The 24159-nt window shown below is 32.3% G+C and overlaps 1 protein-coding gene across 4 annotated transcripts in view; it reads right to left on the reverse strand.

Annotated features, from left to right (window-relative positions):
- Positions 1 to 24159, reverse strand: part of LOC118189638 (potassium channel subfamily T member 1-like) — a 567007-nt gene that overhangs the window by 408595 nt on the left and 134253 nt on the right. The window contains exons 1-2 of one of the 4 annotated variants that reach the window (XM_085820457.1): positions 13273 to 13627; positions 9327 to 9634 (exon numbers count right to left, since the gene is read on the reverse strand). The exons of 1 other annotated variant lie outside the window; for it this stretch is intronic. In XM_085820457.1, the coding sequence (XP_085676583.1) occupies positions 9327 to 9394 (68 nt within the window). In that variant the 5' untranslated portion in view covers positions 9395 to 9634; positions 13273 to 13627. Of the gene's footprint in view, positions 1 to 9326; positions 9635 to 12027; positions 12958 to 13011; positions 13628 to 24159 lie in introns of those variants that run through there. 2 more of the 4 variants (XM_085820455.1, XM_085820456.1) reach the window with 2 other exon arrangements.

The following is a 24159-nucleotide window of genomic DNA, read 5'->3' on the forward strand; positions in this document are numbered from 1 at the left end:
AATGTCAAAGAAAATAATTAGAGTTTGAAACAGAATTCGACCACAAGAAAGTGTATTTATGTGGGGTTCACGTGTTATCTTCCGTAATATAAATGAGTTACAATAATATAATAAACAGGAAAAGTGTCCTCCTTTAGCAGAAATGACCTCTATAATGCGCACTGACTACTAGTTTTGTGCATAATTTTTGTACTTTTTATAACGGAACTTCTTTTATGACGTACTTAATTACACCCTCTTTTGTCATACAGTTCATTTGTTAAGATGTTCCTTGACACAATTTTTCGATCGGATTAAAGTCTGTTGAATATACATTCCAATATAGGACAATAATTTTGTTTTCCAGTAAGAACCTTATGACAGATTCCGAATTGTAGCATGGAGTCAAGTCATGATGAAATGTACCTGCAAAGGTTTTCAAGAATGGCACAATTCCATGTTTCAAAATTTCTATATGCAGCAATGAATTCATAATTTCATCAATAGGAACTAGGTTTCCAATGATATCTGCAGTCAAAAGCCCAAAACATTGTTTTGATGTATTTCACGATTTGTTGGATATGTTGAGATCTTGTTGTATCATTCTTGCTTCGTCTAACAACGTTAGATATATAACTATGAACAAATAAACGAGTTTCATTGATGAAACTGGTATTTTCCCAGTCATTTATGGTTCAAGATTTGTATTTTCTGTCACATAATAATCGTTTTTACTTCATTTGATGTGTCAAATGTTGTTTTCTAGTTGGTTTTCTCACTTTGCGTCTAGCAGCGAGAAGTCTACTCCGCACGTAGCCTATTCATATTTTCTGGAAAACCAGGAAACACCAGGGAAATAGAGAAGCTGATATGCTTGCAAAAACGGCTGCACGCAAAATAGATGCCCAAATCGTGCCCACCCTGCTTCCTCCGATGCTCCAAAACTCTCGATGCGGTCTTGTTAGGGCATCGAGTGTGCTCATCTAAACAGTTGCGAGATACGGACCAACACCCCAATAGTCTGTAAGACGCAAAGGTGTCCAGACCTGCTCTCACCTGTTCACGAGTAGGAATAATCAGTGTTTGGATTTGTTTTCCTTTTTTTTTTTCTAAATTTGTCCCTTCTTTCCTGGAGAAAATAATTCAGTTTCATTGGCTCTCCTCAGAATTCGAGAAATGCTCGATTTTCCAGCACCAATCAAATAAGTAATGTTTCATACAGTCGTAGATGTGTGACAGTTAATTGCAATAATATCTGCTCTCTTTCTACGCGTTATATCCATTTTAGTATACTAAAATAAAAGAATGCAAAAACGTATGCTAAAGTAACTTCCCCTTTTCACAGAAACAAGCTTAAAATGGCGCAGAAACGTCAAAATGGAAAGACTTTTAGACAGATGTGAGTCTGTCTTTCAAGCATGATGCTGAAAAAAGGAGGCAAAAGTGCTTTTCTCCTTAACTACTGACCTAGACATGTATATTCAATCAGAAGAGAAAGAATTTATGAAACATTTCAGTATTGATGGCAGGATCCTGTAAATATAGCCGAAATTTCAGAGGTGTAAAATTTAGCGTATGCATTAGAATTTAGCGTACGCTGAACATTTCAGTAGAACTTCGATAAGTCCATCAGGTCGAATTAAATGTAGAATGTGAAATTCATGTCTTCTTTGAATAAATCTAATTTTTAATTGCAATTTTATTCATTTGTTACCTTCAGTTTGGGCTATGCAGTTTCGGCTGTGTAAAATTTAAAGCTTTAAATATTCCCCGTAAAGAGAAAATTTCGATGAGTAAAATGTTAATTAGGTTTTAATAATTTTAGGTATAAAAAAAAGTAACAAGTAAAATTCATGAAGATATTTGAAAGCGATTTTCCTGAATTCGATTACTCGACGAGAGTTAGTATAAATGCTGTCAAGCAGGGCAGGTTATGCATTCGTTAAATAAGTTTCAAAGGAAATAAACTCGTATTCATGTAACAAATGGGGAGATCACGATAACCAACCATGATCGTAGCAAAATCTCCTGGTGTCAAACCTGTGTCGATTTTCCAGTATTCATTGGTCTTGTCCCCTAGTCTACTGATGGGGTTAAATTTAAAGCAAAACCTGCAAAATGATAGATGTTCGCTTTGGAGATTAATACCTTCTTTTTATGTAATATAACACTGATTACGAATGTTTTACTAAAACTATTAATTATTGATATGTCCCGATCACATCTCAGTAATTAAACTTTCAGATTTACGAAGACAACATAAAAAAGATAAATGTTATATTTACAAAATCCTCTTACTCTCGACTGCTGAAACAGTCATCCAAACATTTTAACATTTAATGAAACTTTGGGATTGGAAGTCTATGTCTATGATTTACATTTAAAGAAATAAAGTCTATACCCCTCTTTTCTAAAAAGGCTTTTCAATTTTTAAACGATTGAGTAAAAAAATGGTTTCAAAATAACCGCCAACAACCCATCTTTCTTCGATCAACAGACGCTGGAGTTTGAGTCAGATGCCGACTTTCGCAATAGAGTTGCTGGGAAGTGGTTTTAGAATATCAGTATAAATGAGACTAGAGGAACGTTGACAAATGCGTACAAAAGGTTTATTACAAAGGCGAGAGGAGCCCTACCGAAATGCAATATCTGCGAGCAGAAAATATTTCATCGTTATCTCGCAAAATTGATTGCATCCGGAGAGGCTGTTATTCTTGCTGATGGAAACCACTCCGGATTTCTCATCTGCAGGAGAAAGGAGTTGTTAAAGGTCCTCTGTTGATACTTTCATCAGAGTCCTATCTTCTACTTGAGGTTGTATAATTAAGGCAGAAAGTTATGGATTAAATTGGAGATTATTATGGATTATTAGTTATCGATTACTACTCATAAATGCTAATAAATAATATACGAGTTAGCTCACAATAGATGCAATCGAGCTGTTCATTGAAATCTCAATTTTTAAATTATTTTATAATTTTTCGAAGTCAAAATTTTAAGTCTAAATAAAATTTAATTTGTTTATAAGCTTTATGGTTCAATGTTAATTATAAACACTACTCATTTATTATTACTCTATTCACCAATACAATGGACAATGATAAGTGTTCATGTAAACATCGGTTCTCATGCTTTGATTTAAAAATATCGTAGAGATTGTAGTAAAATGTTCTGGTAATGCAGTATTTCGTATTCAGAAATAAATGGCTTAACAATAACTTTTTTAAAAGCAACATATCTTTAGAATTCCCGATTGAGTGTTAAGTGTTGATATATATTTAATTTTATATTCGGTGTATTATTCGTATTTACTCTATTGTTTCTTCGAAAATAATACATAGCGATAACATTTGGTGGTAGCATCACTTTATTTGTAAAGTGATTCGACATAAAAGTGAAACGATCACATTGAGGATTGAGGCTAATACATTTAATTGCCTCATACGGAAATTTGTCCTTATAATGACTTTATTTTCGTTGCATTTAGCATTATTCCAAGAAAACGTTTTGCTTCTAAATTTAATATACTGTTCTCAGTAACATTCCTATTTTAAATATCAAATTTGAGAACTTTTTTATTACATCATAATATATTTTTTTACAAAGGTCTGTTCAGATCTTTGAGTAAAGTATCGCTTCCGGTTTATCAATTTTAGCCAAAATCCAATTTATTGTTCCCATCGATATAAAAGTCTTAATACTTAAATTGAAACGTTTTGGATTATAATTTAATGCAATTTTTCATTAAAAATTGTTTGGACTTCATATAAATTTCCACTTTCTGTTGTCTATCAAAGACTGTTATCGACTTCCTATAAAATACCACTTCCAATTATTCAGTTTTACCCAAAGTCTAATACTAGTGCAGAAAATTTAAATACAGATGATGGAAATTTTTGGAAGTTTCATACAAGAGTTATCGTGGACGAAAAATTGTCTTAAATAGACACACGCAAATTCTGGTATAAGATTAGGATTGCTCAGATTACTTCAAAGCAAGCCAACGCCAGACCGGCATATCGAGGCTGGCTTTGTGGTGCAGTGTTAAAGAAGAGTTGGCTCATATTCGCGTTACACATGGGGAAAATCCATGAAAGCTTCCCCACAGTCATTATGTTCGCTGAGTTGGGAACCAGGTCGAAGTAACAATGCTCAAAATTTTTACCGCTCCTCCGCTGGTAAACCTCTTGAAATCTGATTTAATAAAAGAAATTTGGTCTAACTCTCAGTGTACATATCTGTAAATGATTCAAAATTAGGTAAAGAAGCTTATATTAATACGTAAAAAGCTGAAATAAACCAAAAGTTAAATAATCTATTATCAGCTTACAGCGGCAGCCTTTGAAAAGTGCAAGAAATGGTACTTACGGAAAATCCCGTCGATCATTTTTGCCTATTAGAGAAAAGACGGCAAACTACGCGATTTTTCTTCAAAAATGGAAATATCTTCTTCAAACACGCTGGGTTTGGTATAACCTTGATCACACACGTGTTTGTTATTATTCTTGAGTAAAGACTCATTTTTTCCCCTCTATCACGCATTTTCGGAAGTAAATTGATTAAAATTTGGGACCTGCGTACTACAGAAGAGCATGTTGTTGAATATTTCCAAAGTTATGGAATCTTACAGGCCTTAAAAAACTGCGTTAATGGCCACGAAATTGCGCCTAGCGAAAATAGTTGCTTTTACAGTAAATCTCCTTAATAAAAAAATGGAAATTTTTAATGAAACATTATATATAAATAAAGGATAATATAATAAATTTGAAAGAAAAATAAGAATAGAACTTTTTATTGTATTTAGTAAATGGGTTTCTTTGGTTTGAGGCCATCTCTTGTGGTCGACGGGATTTTCCGCAAGTACCACAGAGGTAATCTTATTTTTTAAACGTAATGTTTAATAGTGAATATATTATCTGTATGACATATGATAGCTCTACTTGATGAGACGGCTCCTGAGCTGTCCTGTAGGACAACAAACAGAATAATCCCATCCTGCGGAAGAAATAAACCACTATGAGCGCACCACAACTAAGGGCCGGGTGGCGGATCAGATGTACTAAATAGAACGATAGTCATAAGAAAATGAAAGTTTTTGAAATGAAGACAATTGTGCCTTGTGCACTAGGTGCTTCGTGTGATTAGATAAAGAAAAATGATTTAGGAATAAAACTATGTCTTGAAGGAAAAATGTAAAAAGCATTGATTAAAGTTAGACATGGTAATTGGATGTTTCGACTTTGAGATTTTAAATTTAAAGAACTAGCATATACACCACAACCAAAGAGCACATAATTTGTGAATAAACATAATTTGACAAAAGTTTCATAAAGGAACTAAGCGTAAAGAGAAGCTATTTCAACATATCTAGCAGTATGACGTATGGCTGAAGAACATCGTTTTATGATATGGCTTCGTGTGCCTGCAGAAGGCCCGACTCGTAGTTTCTAAATACGTAGATTAAAAAAATATCACTTCTACATTCGCTTTCCTGTTATAGTTAAAAGCAGGCTGATAAGGACTTGCAGGTGGTGCGCCTTGGTATTTCCAGTTGGTGCGCAGCTCCTCTGGAGGGGTAATAGTGGAGGTTGAACCTCCACGACGTGCCCCAAAGGGGAGTGAGTGAGTGAGTGAGTGCACCGCTATGATGGCTTCCGACCACGGTTGAATATTACATACTAATAACACTTTTTACATATTGATAACTGCATGCACTAAGCGTTATTCTGGTTATCTGCTTTAAGTTCTGAACATTTGAAACATAATATTATTCACGGTTGTTTCTGCTTAGGCAATGTCTTGAGATTTTCTCTATTTTATCAAGGGCTATTCTGTTTTTGAGTGTGTTAGACGTCCACATTGCCCAGGAACAGTCCGCTGGTTTCTTCAAGTGTAAGGTTCTTGCTATGTACACAATGGAAGTAATAATGATCCGTGTCGCCTTCCTCTCCGCATTCGCAGAAAGGAGTATCCCTAAGTTGAATCTGTTCAGGTATACTGGGAATGGTCCATGACCTGTCACGAACTGTGTTAGGCTAGCACAGTGGGTCTTTATTTCCATGTTAACTTTTGGCAGTAAGCGAAAAGTCCTTCGTCCTACCTCTGCCTCTGTCCATCTACTTTGCCAATTTTGTAGCAGACTTGTCAAAGTTGTTCGCTTAATATGAAACCAAGGAAGTTTAGTTGGTCTTTCTAATATATCTGTGCAGTTGGCTGCCTGCTTGACCAGTAGGTCAGCGGTTTCATTGCCTTGAATTCCTGTGTGAGCGAGAACTCATTTTAAAGTGGGTCTTTGCGAAATAGGCATTGTAAGAAGCTGTTTCTGAATTCGGTATACCAAAGAACTCCGGCTGTTTTGACTTGCGATAGCCGCCAGACTTGATGCCGAATCAGTGAGTATGGAGAATTTCTCCTGTTGACATGTGTTCGCATATCTAATTGCAGCACTAAAAGCTAGAAGCTCTGCTTGGTATACCGAGTTGTTCAAGCCCAGTTCCCTTTTCCACTCGAATGTTACAACTCCATTTTCCAGTCTAGTAGACCTGTAGTATGATTAAGTTTCACAGAACAAGAAATGCCCAAATGTTGTTGTTGATCAGGACTTGCATCTCCCATACCACGGTACCAACATCTTGTTCCCTCCCTTGCATCTGAACCTAATATGGCCCTATCACAGAAGTGCCTTCTTTGCGTGATGTTTATCTTGCGATTATATTCTTCGGAGACGCAATAACAAACAACTGAACTAGAACAATATGAAAACTTTTTCAGAGCACTGTATTTCGAAACACACTCCAGAATGTTTGAAGGAAATCTTACTGGGTGTTCTAAGCATTTAATAACATTTATAATATTAACGGTCATCATAATTAAAACTTGCATGCAAAATATTTATTTATTAAAGATTAGTACCACTTAAACTCATTTACTTATAATATGAATTAATAGACTAAAAGAGCACATGCTGCCCTTATTTCTTCAGACTACATAGAAATTTTGATTAACTCAGAGAATAAAATGAGACCATTCTTCCGAAGGTATAAAAACATTTTCCTCTGAGATATATTTTTTTTCGCGAAACAATAGATGAGCATAGGTCCTTTTTATATTCTTTCATCCACCGTATTCACAGTTCAGATGCAAAGCTTTCAGAGGAATTATTATGCAGATTATCCTGAACAGAGCTGCTAATATACCTGAAATTCAAATTAATTATGGCAGTCTGACATATATTCTTGCCGAGAGAGACACACACAACTAATTTCTTAATACTTGAAATAATTAAAATATGACATTCAATTAATTTTAATTATTAAAAGTCAGATTTGTTCTTTCTACTTAAGTAAAACTAAAAATACAATACGTTGCTTATTTGATGGAATATGGCAAAGAGCGCTAGAGATGTTCTTGCAGGAGGACTTAGTGAGGGTAACTATAGGAAAACCATAAAAATCCCTATACTGCCAACCTGATCGCTGGGATTTATATTGCGAGAGGAAATATTGTTGTTAAGCTCGTATATGAATCCCAGCCAGTTTTTCTTAAAATGTTTTTCACGAAGGTCTACCTTCCCTTAAGCAAATATAGCCAGGCGGTAAATCACGTAATTCTAATCGACCGAGATAAAACTTAACTAAACATTAGAAAGAGATCTTTTGAGTTGATTATTTCACAAAGCAAAGAACAAAACAGTGTTATGTATTTAAAAACAAACAGTGTGATATATTTTAGTCTCTTAACAGTACTAGATTTATGAACAAGGATACTATTGTAAGAGATGAGAACATATTTAATTTAACGGTGGCCAATACAGGTAACATTAACACATGTATTATTTTTCAGAAAACGTATTTGACGTACAAGAACAATTCACATTAATCCTTTATTCTTAAGCTGGGACTCATTTCTATTTTTCTGATTAAAAATTCCCTCTTTTAAATGTGAATTTTTTACTTCTCAAAGAGGCGCCAAAAATACTTTTTAAATTTGTAAACTTTGTTTCAAGCACATGAAAGTTGTCTGCTTGAGGATGGGAAACTATGTAGACATCTTTTGAAGAAAATCTAATTCATATTCTTTTTACACATGGGAAAAAACCGAAAGTAACTAGTGTAGCCAGACTGCCAGTGGAAATGAAGTCGGAGCAACCTACCATTTCTCAACTTAATTCAGGTTTCTTATCCGTTTGCCGGCATATAATCTCCTTATTTTTCCCATTTCAGAGCATCTGGAAATTAGCTATTTTTATGCTAATATCAGTTTATAATCTAATACGTTGTGTCAGAATATTTATTTCTTAATTTGGTTTTTTAAACAAAACTCCTTTGTTTAAAATTTCTGCACTTTTGTTCTCACTTCTAATGGTCTAGTGGATGAGGTCGTCAATTATTAATATACCAGCGTTCGAATCCCAGCTGCTGGGCACCTGCATAGTTTCTGCTCCGCCATGTTTGGAGTAAATACAAATCGGTTTTAATACAAAATCTTCTACGTAGACAAAAATGCCTCACTTTAACCTACCAATCCAAACTTTTTGCAATAACCATCTTAGTAAATAAATTGCTTGCTTGATGAATTTTTCAGAATTAAGCAAGGCAATTAATTCAAAAGAAGGTTTCAACTGAAAATAGATTTATTAGTATTTTAAGCTCTAAAATTTAAGTCAATAGATAACTTTTTGTTGATAGTATTTTCTATGAGTGGTAAAATAATAAAGCTAATACTTTTCCTTTCATATTATAATCAGTGGAATTTAGACATTACTTATGACAGTTGAACTTTACCTAACCACCGGCCGAGTGGATAAGGTTGCTGAGCACTAGTAATACAGACCTTAGGAAAGAAAAAAAGGATAAATATATGAAGTTCTTAAAGTTTCATTCGTGTATGATGTAAATGCTAAAGTCAAATTTTCTTAGAAATTGCCTCAGGAAGTCAGCCCTCCATTTAAAGTATCTCACTAAACTTTGTTTATATTGCGAATTTCGTATAAAAAGATTAAGTATATAAATTAAATAATTTATAAGAAATTTTATCTATTTATGAAAGACAGTGATGTTGCATTTTAATTTTTCAACATTTTTGTATATATTAATTACACTAAACCGTAACGTTAATTTAAAGCTTAATTACGAAACTTAACTAATAAAAGATATATGACATTCTAGTGCTTACAGAAATTATAAACGATTCAATCCTTATTTAAGGTATCGTAATTACAAATTGTTAAATATTTTTTAAAACAAAGAATCGTTTTAGAATAAGGGTGTAATTGACTACTAAATCTTAGCAACTGATACAGTACTAAATTCAATTAAGAAAAGAATCATTTGTAACATCGAACTTACCCAGCACGTGGTACATCTTCTTGTGGAAATTCAGGTTTATGTTTGGCTACACTGAATATTCGAATCATGCTTTTAGAATCGCTCACTTATCAGCTTTTATACTTCTTGAGATCATGCTTCGGTTGCAGCATGCTATTACTGCTTACATGCATTATAAAGTTTCAACAAATTTCTGTTCATTATATCCAGATTTTCTTTAAACTCGGAAACTAAACCTGCACCGTTCATACCACTCCCTTAAAATAGTGAACTTTAACATCATTTTTCTCTAGCTGTATTTTCTTATCACTTTATCGGTTTTCCGAAGCCTAAGAAAAAGAGATTTGAATAAATGAATGTCTTGACATCTTTAGTAAATTACTGTGTAAATACGGATGCTATTATTATAACATATATACATAAATTAAATTTGTAAAAATACTCTCTGGACAGAGACAGACTTTCCTCTAGATTATTAGTATCCTGTACTGATATTAAAGATCGAACATCGTCTAAGAAGGTTTCTATGCTTTAAGATCATGATGTTCAGAAGATAGTATAAATATCGTGTTAATATCATAGTTTAGAATTTTCTTGCATTATATTGATTGAATTATGCATAATCAAGCAATAAAATATGTAAATATCTATTATCATTCCCAATGAACAAATTTTTAAACTATTTTACCAATAATTTCTTAACCGAAAATAAATTTCTTAGTCCATCATTTTCGTTTCTTAAATAAACAACAGAAATCTTCCACTTGCATTCTAATTTTTGCATTTAAATTATTTAGTTATATCCATCTTCACAATCATTATTAAAATAATTGTGATGCAAACTAACAAGTGTGTTATTAATAATAATCAGTTTTAATAGTTTATTAATAGTTTGTAGGCTTTCATGTATTTTAACTATCCTTTTCATTTCTCTTTTATCTTAAAAAGAAAACAAAAAAGTAAATTTCTGATTATCAAAGCATTTAGTATCCCTTTTCTAAATTGAAATCTTCCTTTTCAAAACCTTTAGTGATGCTCCAGTGTTTGATTCATGTCATTTGTGAAATATGCACTTTTTAAAATTTATTTTAAAATATATTTATAAAATTAGATAATAAACTAACTTTCGTTACGTCAAATGAAAGAAATAACGACTATTCAGCAATGTAAAGGATCCGACTACATAAAGGGAACTAAAGATCTTAAATGTGTTCTTTTAATTCAGTTTTAATCGACATATAAATCTCCTGAATGCAAAAGAATTAAATACAGTTTTCATTAATTTATATAGTATAAAAATTAGTTACTAATAAAAACTTTTATTTTGTATTATAGAACGACTTTCCCTAAAGTCGATATATCTACAAACCAGTCGCAAATATATAATTCATATTCAAGCGAACCCAAACCGGTTTTCTGTTAGCAAGTAAACAAAGTAATTCTGCTCATTCGAATCTTAACAGTCTATTATACGAACAACTATATAAAATTCATGATATATATTATGAAATACAGCTGTCAAATTTTAATTTTACTTACTTTACTTAATTCTATGATATTAAATATCATATAACGAAATAAAAAGTATAATAATGAGCTAAAGCAATAAAAACCAATGAGTATTCGGGTGTCTACAGTCTTTTTAACAGAAATAAAATCTTCTTCTTTTGTTGCACACATGTGCTCATAAAGTACTGTTTAGCTTATCATTTATTTACTGAATTTATTTTCATGATATATCTGTATAGAATTTTTTTAATTATCCTGTATGCCCAATACACTCCCCAACACAATTCTTAAATTTATATACCCCTTTGCATGAATATGTGGATTTTACTTTTACATATGATGAATAACATCCGTGTTCACAAAGTCACTCAGCATAACTGAATATTCAGTCTAATAGGAACTTTCCGAATCTATGATACAGAGATCGTTTGTATTTAAAGATGGAGTTCTGAAGATCTTAAAAGCGTTTTACTGTTCTTGCATATTTAATACTTCATTTTATAAATAAACAAGATGTAATCCAAGAAGTCAAACTCATCTTTAGATTTTTCAATAGTATCTTCTTTCCTGAAACTTATAAAGTGATTGTGATGTTTAAATTATTCTTTATTTGTTTAAAATTCAGTCCAACATGCTGTTCGTATATTTGTAATCAACATCAAGAATTAATCAAGCAAAATGAAAGTATTTCGCTGTTGGCACCAATGAAATCTTAAAACTAAACTTTCAGACCGAACAAACGGTCACATTGTTTCCACGTCCACGCTAAATTTGAAACCAGCAGCAGAAAAAAAGATGATGTACGCTTTTTAGATAAGTAGAAGGAACTGGATTGAAACTGCAACCTTCAGTTGAAGTAGAAATGGCTTTATGAAAGTTTGTTTCAGTTTATTGAAAAGCTTTTTCGTTTTACTACTAGTCTTTTATTACAGAAGAATTCTTTGAAACCTATCGGATATACATATTTGGCTCCAGTATATCTTTCAGTATTACGCGAAAACTATAAATTTTTAAACGAAAACAGGGAACATTTTTCAATACCGATGGAATTTCAGTCAGATTTTCTAGTTTCGAATAGTTACATATTATCACTAAAGCTTGTATTTTACTCATATGTAACACGTTTAGCGGTTGTATCATTAACTAATATAATGATATATTATTTAGTGAATCTCAGGCAAAGGAGAATCAATAAGCATGCAATAAAACTTACTTCGTTTCCTCCCAAATGTAAAGTTTGCGCATATCTTCTTTGCACTCGTTGATAAGTCGTTCTTTGCTGACAGATTTTTTTTCAATTATTTTTCTCACCTTCACATTCAGAAGCGGTCTTTTTTTTATACTCAACTTCATAGCACATGAGATTGTTAATTAGCTTATAAATGCATCCTTGATTTGTCCTTTAGTTTCAGAGTTGCACAGCTTGTTCCCATGCAGAACATCTTTCAAATATCCAACATGCAAACTGGCATAATCCTAATTGCCAGGTTACTCTTTTGACTTAAATTGACATAGACATTAACAAAATTAATTTTAACTTTACCATTTCAGTTCTTATTCATTCCTTTCTTCTATGGATACGGAGAGGTTCCAAGTTGACAGATTCATTCCACATCTTTATTTACTTTCATAAGAGTCTGTGAATGTATTTCCTTCCTGAAGGTATATGGTAATTCTAAGTAAATCCGGCCAAATATCGAAGCTTTTCAAGCAGTTTATACTTCCTAATTCATCATTTGGTAATATTTATACTGTGTAATTATTTTAAATATTTGACTCTCTAGAAAATAATTTTCCATAAACAGTGTTTCAAGAAAGTTGTTTACGACATTGCAATCAGTTTTAGATACATATATTACCAAATCTTATGCATAGATTTAATGCCTTATAAACGTTGTGAAAATACATTTAAAAAGTTACATTTTCCGGCTGTCAAAGCTAAGTGTAATTAAGTATTTAGAAAACAAAATAACAAACCGCTCCAAAACTGCATTATTATAAAAGACAAAGTTTCTGTCCATCTACTAACATAATTTTTTCAATAGAAGTAATTATTCATGGATACCGTGAAAAAACTTAATAATCGTCATTATAAAGAGAATAATTTTATATGGTCTATTTAACATTTTAGGGATTTAATATTTCAGTAACCTTTACAAAATTAAATACCAAAAATTATACATTAAAAGAGAGATACCTGTAAAGCAAATATATAAGAAAATATTTCTTTTATGTGAAATATTTTAGCTGAATAGTTTCAGAATTCTTTAAAAATAGTGCAGAATAAGGAACGGGCCTCTGATTCCTTAAAATGTAACAAAATTAACAGTGTTCCAGTTAAATAGTCATGCCTTAATGTTGTAATAAAGGTAACAAGAAGTACATCAAAGTGCAAACAAACAGTTTTATATCCAAAGTGCTACTGCCAAAGCATAAGATATAATTGGAAATTTCTCACTTATTTTTCCAGTTCGGTGATTCAATTCGTGCTCGGAAAATTACAAATTCTTCGGCGCATACCGCAGGAGCGTTGAACTCTCTCGCAAGCTCACACAGGGATGAAAATCTATTTCTAATAACAGACGACTACCTGAACAGTAACCTCAGCAGTCCGTAAAGTTCTGCCTGCTACTGAGAGCAGCAAGTCTAGTCACTGTAATTTTGAGATCCACAGGTAGGAGTGGTCAACGAACAGAGCGGCGAGTGACTTCATTTTTTGCATCGATATATCGATTAAACCCACCATAACGTTCCTATACTAAATTATATGCAATAACGAAATGGACTATGGAACTAAGAAGAAAAGAAAATGGTAATAAATGCTTAATTTCAACCAAAAGGAAAAAGGCGACTAAAAGAAAATTCAAATTCCGTGCTCGCGTGACTATCGACTAGAAACAACAAGCCAGGGAGCGACAATTTGTGGGTAGTTTCTAGGGTCGGAAAAAATGTCGAATTTTCAGGTTACTGGTAGAACATGTTGAAGGAGCCTGGAATGACGTGACAACAAGAAATGATGCGACGGTGATGCATTATGGTTCAATTTCAATGCTTCGTGACCTACAGCCGATGTTAACGGGAACTTACGTCATACGTTTTTCGGATATTATCCAACTAACGTTAGTTGTTGGCGTGCTGTTTATTTACATTTCGTGACATGTATGTGAATAAAATGATAATTTGTAATCAAAGAGAGTGACAGTTAGGAGCACAATAATTACACTTAACGCTTGGTAGTGTTATGTATCTGAATTTTGGATTATGTCAAACCTAACGAAATGATACTAATGTAACTATTATAATGAATGTATTTCTGATATTGATGAAGACATTAACATTTTAACATTTGTTGATAGAAAACAGAGGCAAAAAGAATAGGATTTTTTTTTCTGTTAACGCAAGAATAACCGAAACAGATTGCATCTGATGAAAATCACCAGACTGGTATTAAAAGATATTTTTTCTGAATTAATGGAAGAAGTATTCGCAAAATTTATTGCCAGAACATTTTCATTTTTATGACAGTTCTGATTTGATTTATTTTATTTATGCTATTCGCCAAAAGCGCCTTAGCCGAGCTATTAGTCTCAAAACGGGATTTGGCGGAGTATCACTTTATATGCCTGAATCAAATTTCAAATAGTTGGCACGAAATATTGTCGCCCTGCATTACTTTTAAAGAAGTTAAATAATGAAAAATCTGCATGAATGCATGGTTTCTTTCACTGTGAAAAAAGTACGGTACCTAGGGCCATCAAATTTTGAAATAACGTGGTCCTCTATCCGAACATGTGCACTTGGCAGCTTGAATTTTGAATTTCGAATTTTATATTTTTTCATATTTTGCAAAACTTTAATGAATCTTTAACAAACCCTTCCTGGGCGACTGTTAAAATCTGAACCCTTTCAGATTTTCTTTTTATTTTGTTTACATTACTTTTATATTTTTTAATGTTTAGATAGAAGTATTAAAATATTCCAGTGAATGAAGAACGCCGTTTATTTATTTACTGGAATTTATACATTGAAATCGAGTCTTTTTCTGTTATAGCATGCACCAAGTATTTATTTGCTCTAATTTTCTTTAGAGGGATAAGTGTGTCAGATTCATATTTCCGGTGGGAAAGCTTATTTTCATCATCTACTCATTTCAGTAATTCTAAATTGTTTCTAAAATTAAAATATTTCCCTTAGAGTGATTTTTTTCAATCTCGAAAGATTGAAGTAAAATGACCCACATCAGAATCTTTTATTGACAATATTGGCACATATATGTTTCTGTTAGAAAATTGTTTGGGTCGTTTTCATGCTGTAACGTAAAAGTTTCGAAATCTTTCTTTAAATTATGCAAAAATGTTTAAGCCAATTTAATAAATGGAAAACGATTACTTTAGCATCAATTATTATCTTTATATTTCTATGATTTTGACAGAAACTATTCAGCGAATTTTGAAAGGCAAATAAGTGGTATTATTTCTTTAGAGCAGATTTGTCCTCAACACAATGCTTTTGCACATATGAGCTGAATATAAGCAGCCTTTAAAGTCATTGTGTAAAAAAATAAGAAAAGTGAAAGAAAAATAAAAAACTCATGAGCAAAGATGCGCAAGCTGTCTTTGAAATGAGAATTAGATTTTAATTTTTAATTATTTACTAAAATTTGTGAATTCCGTTGTACGTGAATGCACTAAAATTAATCCTAGAAATTTATTCTCAATTCAGTATTTCATTAATAACCCCTTATTTTTCAATTTTCGTTAGATTTAATAACACGCTTGGGAACAGAAACAATAATGCATTGCACTTTGCCATGGTATTTGACCTCAGATTTAATTCTGCTGATTCAATTGACTACATTTCTCTTTTAGAAAAAGCTGATTAAGTTGTCAACCTTAATCCACGCAATTAAATACCTCTTGATACTAGTAGTGAAGAGAATTTTGATGTGCGTGTAATCACTGAATTCGACTTAATTAAATTTTGCGTAATTATTCTGCTTTCCATTCTCCAGGTATTAATAAATCTTGCGACAGATTGTTGTTGTTTCTGACCCGAGTGCTTGATGACGAGTGCATTAACAGAGTGCATTAAACAGATGCGTAACATTAATTACGTACCACATGTCTAAAATATCATATTCATATAGTATACGTCACTAAAAAGGAATAACTTTCTAAAATGTTGTTACAGTCGCGTAAAATCTAACTACAGTTCTTAAATGGAAATTTCTAGCAGAAATGGAACTCAATTGTAGGGTTTTGTTTCATTTTTAGATTATTATATGGCGCGTAATCGGTTGCAAAATGTGGCCAGAAATTTTCTTTTAAACCTTCATTCTGCCTCAGTTGATAATAGTGCCCTCAGTTTTGACAGCGGTTAATACACAATTTTGTGAAACTGAATTTCAGCAGAAATTTAACACTTCTGATTCCTTCCTTCCTCGTATATTGCTTTACGAAAGTAAGCAAGGAGGAGTTCATATTTTGAAGAGAATTCCTGGAGTTCTCCAATGGTCTCGCCTATAATAGTCACTGATTTCTTTGGGTAAAGCCTGGGCTAAAATTCCTTACTGTTACACAAATGACAGTGCAACAGAAGTAAGTTCACTATAATTTAACTACGCAATTTTGAAACTACAAGATTATGCATTTAACATAGATAATTCATGCAAAAAATGAAGAATTAACATTAACGCTGTCTGCACTTAATGCATCCAAACTGCGTTACCTTGTAGAGCTAAGTTGTTAGTTTGGACGCATTGAGTCCAAACGCATTAACTTAAGAATGCAATTTGGACATAATGCATTAATTATTATCATTAGTTCATTAAGTCCAAACTGTTTATTAAAAGATGCAAAATGAGGAGCTTTGTGCTGAATCATCTTTCCTTGTTTAGGAAGATTGTTATTACTATCAACAATCTGGGAGTTGTTCCCAGTTACAGACTAACGTGATGTAATCATATTTAAGCAGTCTCTGAATTTGAATTAAAACAGTTGCTGACACTGTAAATCAACTACCTAAAATTCTTGTCCATGATGAATCCAACTTCAGCTTCATCCGGAAGCATAAAATTTACACCATAATAATCAACCTTCTTCTTGTGTTATGCCTATGCAATATTTAACCCCATGAACATCCTACGCCGCATGAACATCAACAATCGACTTTAAAATTCAAATACATGTGGTCATTCAGAATAAAATTTGGTGAACCACCATCAGTACCCATTATTCAGTCAAAAACATGTTTATTCTAAACTATTCAAAAATTTGAGTATCTCTAACTATGTTCCAAGTTTAAAGGAAATATTTTAATTAGTACTGGGAATTTATGTGCTGTGAAATTTCTGTCGTGTTTTTACTTCTCAAATTCTTCTATGGGACAAACTTAACTGGCCTTTCGCCACTCATCTACTTCGGAATCGTAATTTCGTAATTTAACCGCTGCATGTACTTCATTTAAACGTTTCTGAATTGTACATTTTTTGTATTTTTTCCATATATTTTCCACTTCCCCACTACATAAATGTTGCGCATGTTGTTACATATGTACTGACTTTGCTATTTTCGTGTTTCTTTTGCAGTTTTCTCATTTTTATTAATATCATTAGCTACTTTTCTATTGAATTTCCTGGTTTTCAGTACTGAACGTACATATCAAACAATATTATGGTATTTCGAAGATTTTCTTTTAAATTGTACTTTTATTTGTGTGTTTCTATTTATTTTATTTTACTATGGCCTATGTTATTGGCTATAACCGTTTCGGATTTGCTCCAATCAAATTTTATTATCTGATGTTCTCCCCTATTCTGATTGTCTATCTCCCATTCATAAGGCGGTCGCCCCCCCCCTACGCATACATACACATTTTCCCTCTGGCATTCGCTCATGTCCGCACCACAGCTTGCTAGTTCATTTGATAGTTAAGTGCCTGCAGTGGCGCCCACATGTCACTGTTACCCTGAGTTAGGGTCAAATGAAAAGTTTCTCTAAAGTACCAATATTAATAACTTAAAAAAATAAAGAAAGAGTACAGATAGAATTTCATTTTATGATTTTTTTAAGAAAAACCACTCTCTTTTTGTAAAATATTTTATTTAAAAGCAATTTTTCACAAAATAAAAAAGCTGATTTTGTTCGAGAATAGGTTTGGATAGCTTCTGCTCATATCACCTATATTCTCCGAATGCACGTTCATTTAATACAGAAAGTTTTAATTTCCAGAATCCAACACGAGCAGACACCATACTTTATTAAACAATGGGAAAATTAATATTAAAACAAATAAAAATATCTTACCTAAATAACTTTCTCCCTTCATTTCTCATTTCAACTTGCCGGTGAGACTTTCTTTTCTCCTCCCCAAGGCTTGAATTTGGATTGGGCCATCGTTGAAGGATAGCAAAAAAGAGGATTGCGCATTTGACTTTTGGAAGTATCGTGGTATTAGATTATGTATTCCACGTCCAGCTGTAATGTATCTGTTTGTAATTCTTTTCATGTTTAAAAGTAAATATCCCGAAGATCATTTATCGAGTCTTTATTGTAAAGGAAGGAAACTGATCATCCTGTCATAGTAATGGGGGAGTGGTTGCTAAGTCCGTTTTAGATTTGACTCCATGACGCAGCCCTAATTCAACACTTAAGTGTTTTTGATGCATAATTGTAATGTTAATATTAAGAAGATTCAATCCTGACTCACTTCTATTTGTTAATCCTAACTATTTTATTTTATAACTTAAAATTTAGAGGGAACAACCTGTTTAAAGAACTGTAATTGTTGTGATTGAAAGAACACCTTACTCTGTTCCAGAAAATAAATATAAACTTAAGTGAAAGATTTTCTTTGTTATATATACTTTGATGACATTAACTGATAACAGTATACTAGTAATCAGAAGTAAACCAGAAATAATAAATTTAATGTACGTAAACATATAACTGTTCTTTTTTTATGTTTGCATTGGTTTCAGATCTGAGGTGATTAATTTTATATAGTTTTTTATTTTAAACAAATCATAATTTTGATTTTATGTAAAATATTATTTGTGTGTCAGGATTATTAAGTTTCAAATCATGAAGTATTTATTTAACACAGGGTTTCTTAAACATTTTAGTGTGGGGACTAGGGTTTGACGGGTTTTCAAACCCGGTTTTAATAAACCGGTTTTTAAAGTAAATTTGTTACATTTTAAAACTGATATTGTTATGTAAAAAAATATTAACTTATTTGATTTGCTATTCATTCTATGCAACTGGAAGCAAACACATTTTTTCAACGTTGGCCAGTACTTGTGCATTGTGCACTGCGCAGGTGCGGCTGCGCACATCACGTGGAAAAGACGTGCCTTTATTTTATGTTAGTACATATGTGCAATCCGTCACGAGTCACGACAGGTTTGCTTAATATTGTAAATCGAAAACTGAAAACAAAAATATATAGTTGTTATATTTGGCAAAAATAACATAAGTGCGCTTCTAACTTCTGTGTTTGTATTTTCTATTTTACATTGTAGAACATTAGATTATTTCGATGCAGGAGATGTGAAAATGAGCAATGCTTATTTTTCGCCGGGACTCGAACCAAGGACTTCTTGAATTTGCGTCGAGCGTGCTTACCACTACACCACGAAGGCATGCTAAGAAGGCGAGAGAAATACCTTACAATATTTTAAAACATTAATTTTATTATATAAATTTCTTCTCTCAAAAATTAACGTAAAATAAAACGTTCTAGCTTCTGTCTAATAGCATTTCAGGGTGTTAAAAGATTCCATATTTTTTTTTCGCAACGTTTTGACATAAATTATGTTTTATCAATCTTCGGAATTAGATTAAGAAGATGCGTGTTTTTTCAAAATTCCTAAACGTGTGCAGATTAGATTTCTTTAAATTAAATTAATAATAATAGTTAAAATAATAAAATAAACTTCAAAAATATTTATTTAATAACTTTAGGTTCATGCTGCAAAGGATCACCTACGAGCAATCTATATAATCATTTAAAAGCAGTTCATAAAATAATTATCGGACAGAAATCAGAAACTATGGACGAAGAAGAAACGCCTGGATAAAAAAACAAATTTTAACAAATTTTAAATTTTATGAATGTGAAAAGGAGTAGTTTAGAAGAAATCATATCAAAACTTGCACCTATGAAAGGATTTTCTATTAACAGGATTACAAATAGTTCATTCATACTAGGGGCTCTTCAACAAAATTGGAGAACCGGTTAAAACCGGTTTTTCGGAAATACTGTATTCAAAAACCGGTTTTTCAAAAAAGTCGGTTTTTGTATAAACCCTATTGGGGACCCCATGATATTTACAAAATTTTGGAGGATTCCATAAGCACTGCGCAAATCCGACACACGCATGAGTAAAATTGTCAGTTTCTTCACTTGTATTGTAATATACTATTGCAGTTTTAGGTCATTAACTTTAATTTTTAAAGTACAATTAAGGTTTCTATTATAAAAAATGCGTCGAAACATTTCCGTTTTTCCTTTGCCTGTATTGTCTTATCTTTATCAATTTTTAGATCCATTATATAAAAATATTAGGTAATTGTAAAATTATTATAATAAGTTAAAGAATTATGAAAATTGCTAAAACATTTGGCGACCCCCTATTGCAGGTCTCGCGACCCCAGTTGGGGTCACGACCTACAGCTTAAGAAACTCTGATTTAACATATAGTATTGTTTTTATTTTAACACACTGTTGTTTTGTTTTCCCATAAATTTTTACTTCTGCATAATATTTATGAATCTAAATTACGTAGAGTAAATACTTGATTATGTTTTAAAGCGTTTTAAAATAAGTACAAGGGAAAGAGCGATTTTGTGTTTCGTGAATGAAATATTTTCCACGGAATATTAATTAATTCTTGAAATATGAGAGCTTGATATGCGGTCAGTTATTTAGTTTGCGAAATATTTTTAATGTTTTTAACACTATATTAATTATATTGTGATCTATGTACATATTTACATAGTGTTCCAAGTAAATATGTGTAATGTATATGAAATTTCATATGAGCAAAGTGTATTGCAGTTTAGAGTAGTTACGTAGGAGTAAACAATGACGTTTCTGGCTAAAGCTTTTGAAAAGCGAGATCTTCAAATTTTAGCTGGGGAGTTAGATAGATAAGATTTTAGGCTCAGATTTAAGAATTTCAGAACTTAGCGAAATCATTACAAAATCTAAAACTTATGAGGAAGAGTTTATCGAAACTCTTTTGGCAACTATAAGATATTAAAGAAAAGAAGAAGAGGCTATTAAACAATCTTATCTCAAGAAAGAAAGAATTTTCGAACTTGAAATCTGAAATTAAATTTAGAAGCTCAGAAGCAGACATTTTAAGTAAAATCTACTTCTTCGCTGGACGTTAAACATCCGATGTGGGAATTCGATAAACTCCTCCTTTGTTTCAGCCCCAAAAATGATGATATCAGCCTTTATTTAAAACTGTTTGAAAAGTAATTATTCTTTTCAAAACACCTGAAACAAAATGTGTAGCGTATTGAATTGGGGCTGATGTCACGAAATTAAGCCCAAGGTTATCAGAAGAAGAGGAATCTAAAAATTACTGACGCGTTAAAGATATGTTACGAAATTATTTAAATTTACTATTGGCAAATTTATAAAATTGTTTTGTCAACATACGAAAAACCCTGATAGAACGAGATTTCTTTGAATTTAGAAGCATTTCGAGGGATGGCTTTCGGAATTAGAAATAAACATATTCCGTGAGTTAAAAGCCCTTATTGGTAAAAATTTACGGTACCCCTTGACGAAAAAGAAAAGGAAAGGATGAGCGGTAATTTCAAGATGGCCGCTACACAAAACCAAAATAAGAAGTCAGACTTACACAAACTTGGTATCCATGTACACATGGACCTATTTTCACTTAAAAAACCATCAAAGAATTGCACAAACTAGGCACTGCGCACTGCCTTAAATTTGTCCATGTACACATCGATCTATTTTCACTTAAAAAAAATCAGGAAGCCAAAACAAAATTTAAACTTTCGTGGTAACCAGAAAAAATTCGCCGCTCTCTTAACACACAGAGACGAACAAATAACCAAAAATACTCAGGAATAAATAACCAAACATACATATTTCCTAACACAAAAGCATTAAACAACAAATCTTTTAACAAACATTAACACGCAGATACGAATAAATAAATGAAACAACAATTTTTTAACTTTTTTTTTCATACGTTTAGGCTTTTCACCACCATCTCCTCCATCCTCCGGGTAAGCAATTCAATTAAATTTTTCGTCGTTTCGACTCATGCGCTGTTAATCAACATTCATCCTCTTACTCACCTCAAATGATGATACCCACAACAAAATAATAGCAAGCTCAAAATACAAGACCATACCAAGCACGTGCAAACAAACACAACTGAAAAGAACAGTAAGAACCAAAAACCCGGGTCCATACGAAAGGGTTACTATTACAAAAAAGGGCAGCGAGATTTCAGATTTCACAAACAACCATTACCCCTTGGCGAATTTTTCAGGAGAAAACCAAGGGGGACCGTACAGTAAGGATTAGCCCTCTTATTAATGGTGATCAGATTAAAAAGTGAGCTCCGCTGATAGACGAAGTTCATTTTTTGATAACTGGACCGACTTGAATTCACCTAGCGAGTTAGCGGTTAAACTGGGTGCATATGAAAATATTAGAAATACTGGGAAGAAGAATTTTGCCTCAATCGGGACTAACATTTCAAGTCTTCTGTGAAAGAGAAGAAATCTCCAAGCCTGGTTGCATAAGAAATGAATGTAATCCATCTAGAAATCACAACCTGGGAAAGAAGAGAAAACAAGAACACCTGTCTTTAACATGATGCGGTAATCTTGGTTTCGTTAAGAAAAACGTTTTAAGGGCACCATTCTAACTGAAAATAAGAAATCAGCTTGTGTCGGAAATATCCAGCTGAACTTCTGCTCATCAAATCCAACTCAAGTTGCTATCTTCAAATTAAAGCTAAATGGAGTTTATGGAGTGGTATCTGCTGTACTAATTACCACAAATTGTCGTATCATTGCATTGATTGAAATTGCAGAAAATATAAATTGCTTCGGCTAGGCTATTATTTAGCTGAAAGCAGTTGCAGTGTTTCAAAACGACAGTTTTAAATAAAATCTTCAATTTTCACTCTCATTAAGATATTTCCTCTAGTTTTTCTCCCTGATCTATTCGAAAAATTGCGTAGGCTCAACCGACATCACTCTTGCACTACACTGGCTCCTTGACGATCATTCATTCTCAGTGACTACTAACAATCCCTCATAGGCTAAAACATGTTTAGACTCAATTCAACCAAGAAACGTTTTTCTTCTTCACTTTATAGATTTTCTTTCAAAGGAATCCAGATGATGGTAATTGCAATTTTTGTGGAATTATTCAGGTGCTTGAAATAACATAATCAATTTTAACTTTCACTGAAAACCCCATAAATGTATCAACTTATTTATCAATTCGATTGATGGGGCAAGTAAGCGTTGTCAATTGCATATATGTTATAAATTGATATCGAGTTAATAAATTAGAAATAGCATTAGTTAAATAAATAAAATATATCTATATAAAAGAATATAAAAAATAAAATAAATATTTAGTTATTCAGAAATATAATTGCTTTCAAACGTTTTACTTTCATAAGTAATTAGAATTTGAAACAAATATTAAAGATCTTATCCCATCGCGAATGATAGCATTCTGTAAATAGTTCATTTGTTAGGTCACACGAAAGTTAAATAAAAGATATTGTTTTCCATGCAATGATACAAAAGTGGTCGAATGGTTGATAAATGCATTGATAAGGTTACCAAAACGTAGCGATAAAAAATTGGGTAGATTTAGTTATAGACATTTCTGACTTTCAAAACGTAAAACAAAACTTAGGAATTTTAACCCCGAAACATTACAAGGAATGTGCCGCTGCCAGTAAAGCGCGCACAATATTGTTGCAAACCAAATGCAGACTCTAAAATGCGCAATTGGTTTTACAATGGATTTCTTGCATTTGTTTCTATCTCAGTCAGTGCTTTCATAGTAATTATTATTTAAGACAAATTTTTCCCTATTATGTTTGACTAAATCTTGATTCAGTATATTAGTTTCCAAACACTGACTAGTTTATGAAAATAACTAATTAATTAGTTTATGAAAAATACTGCCTAAGTTCATTATATTAGTTTATGAAAACGAAACAAATTTTTTATTAAAAAGATGGGAGCATGAAAATGAAACGGTATCGTGACTTGCCATGCTAAATGGTTGATCAACCTAGCTAAGATGGTATAATTTAAAAAATACA

Source organism: Stegodyphus dumicola, chromosome 7 (assembly GCF_044657685.1).
Source record: "Stegodyphus dumicola isolate Sdum_Otavi_A_Nest chromosome 7, ASM4465768v1".
Lineage (NCBI taxonomy): Eukaryota > Metazoa > Arthropoda > Arachnida > Araneae > Eresidae > Stegodyphus > Stegodyphus dumicola.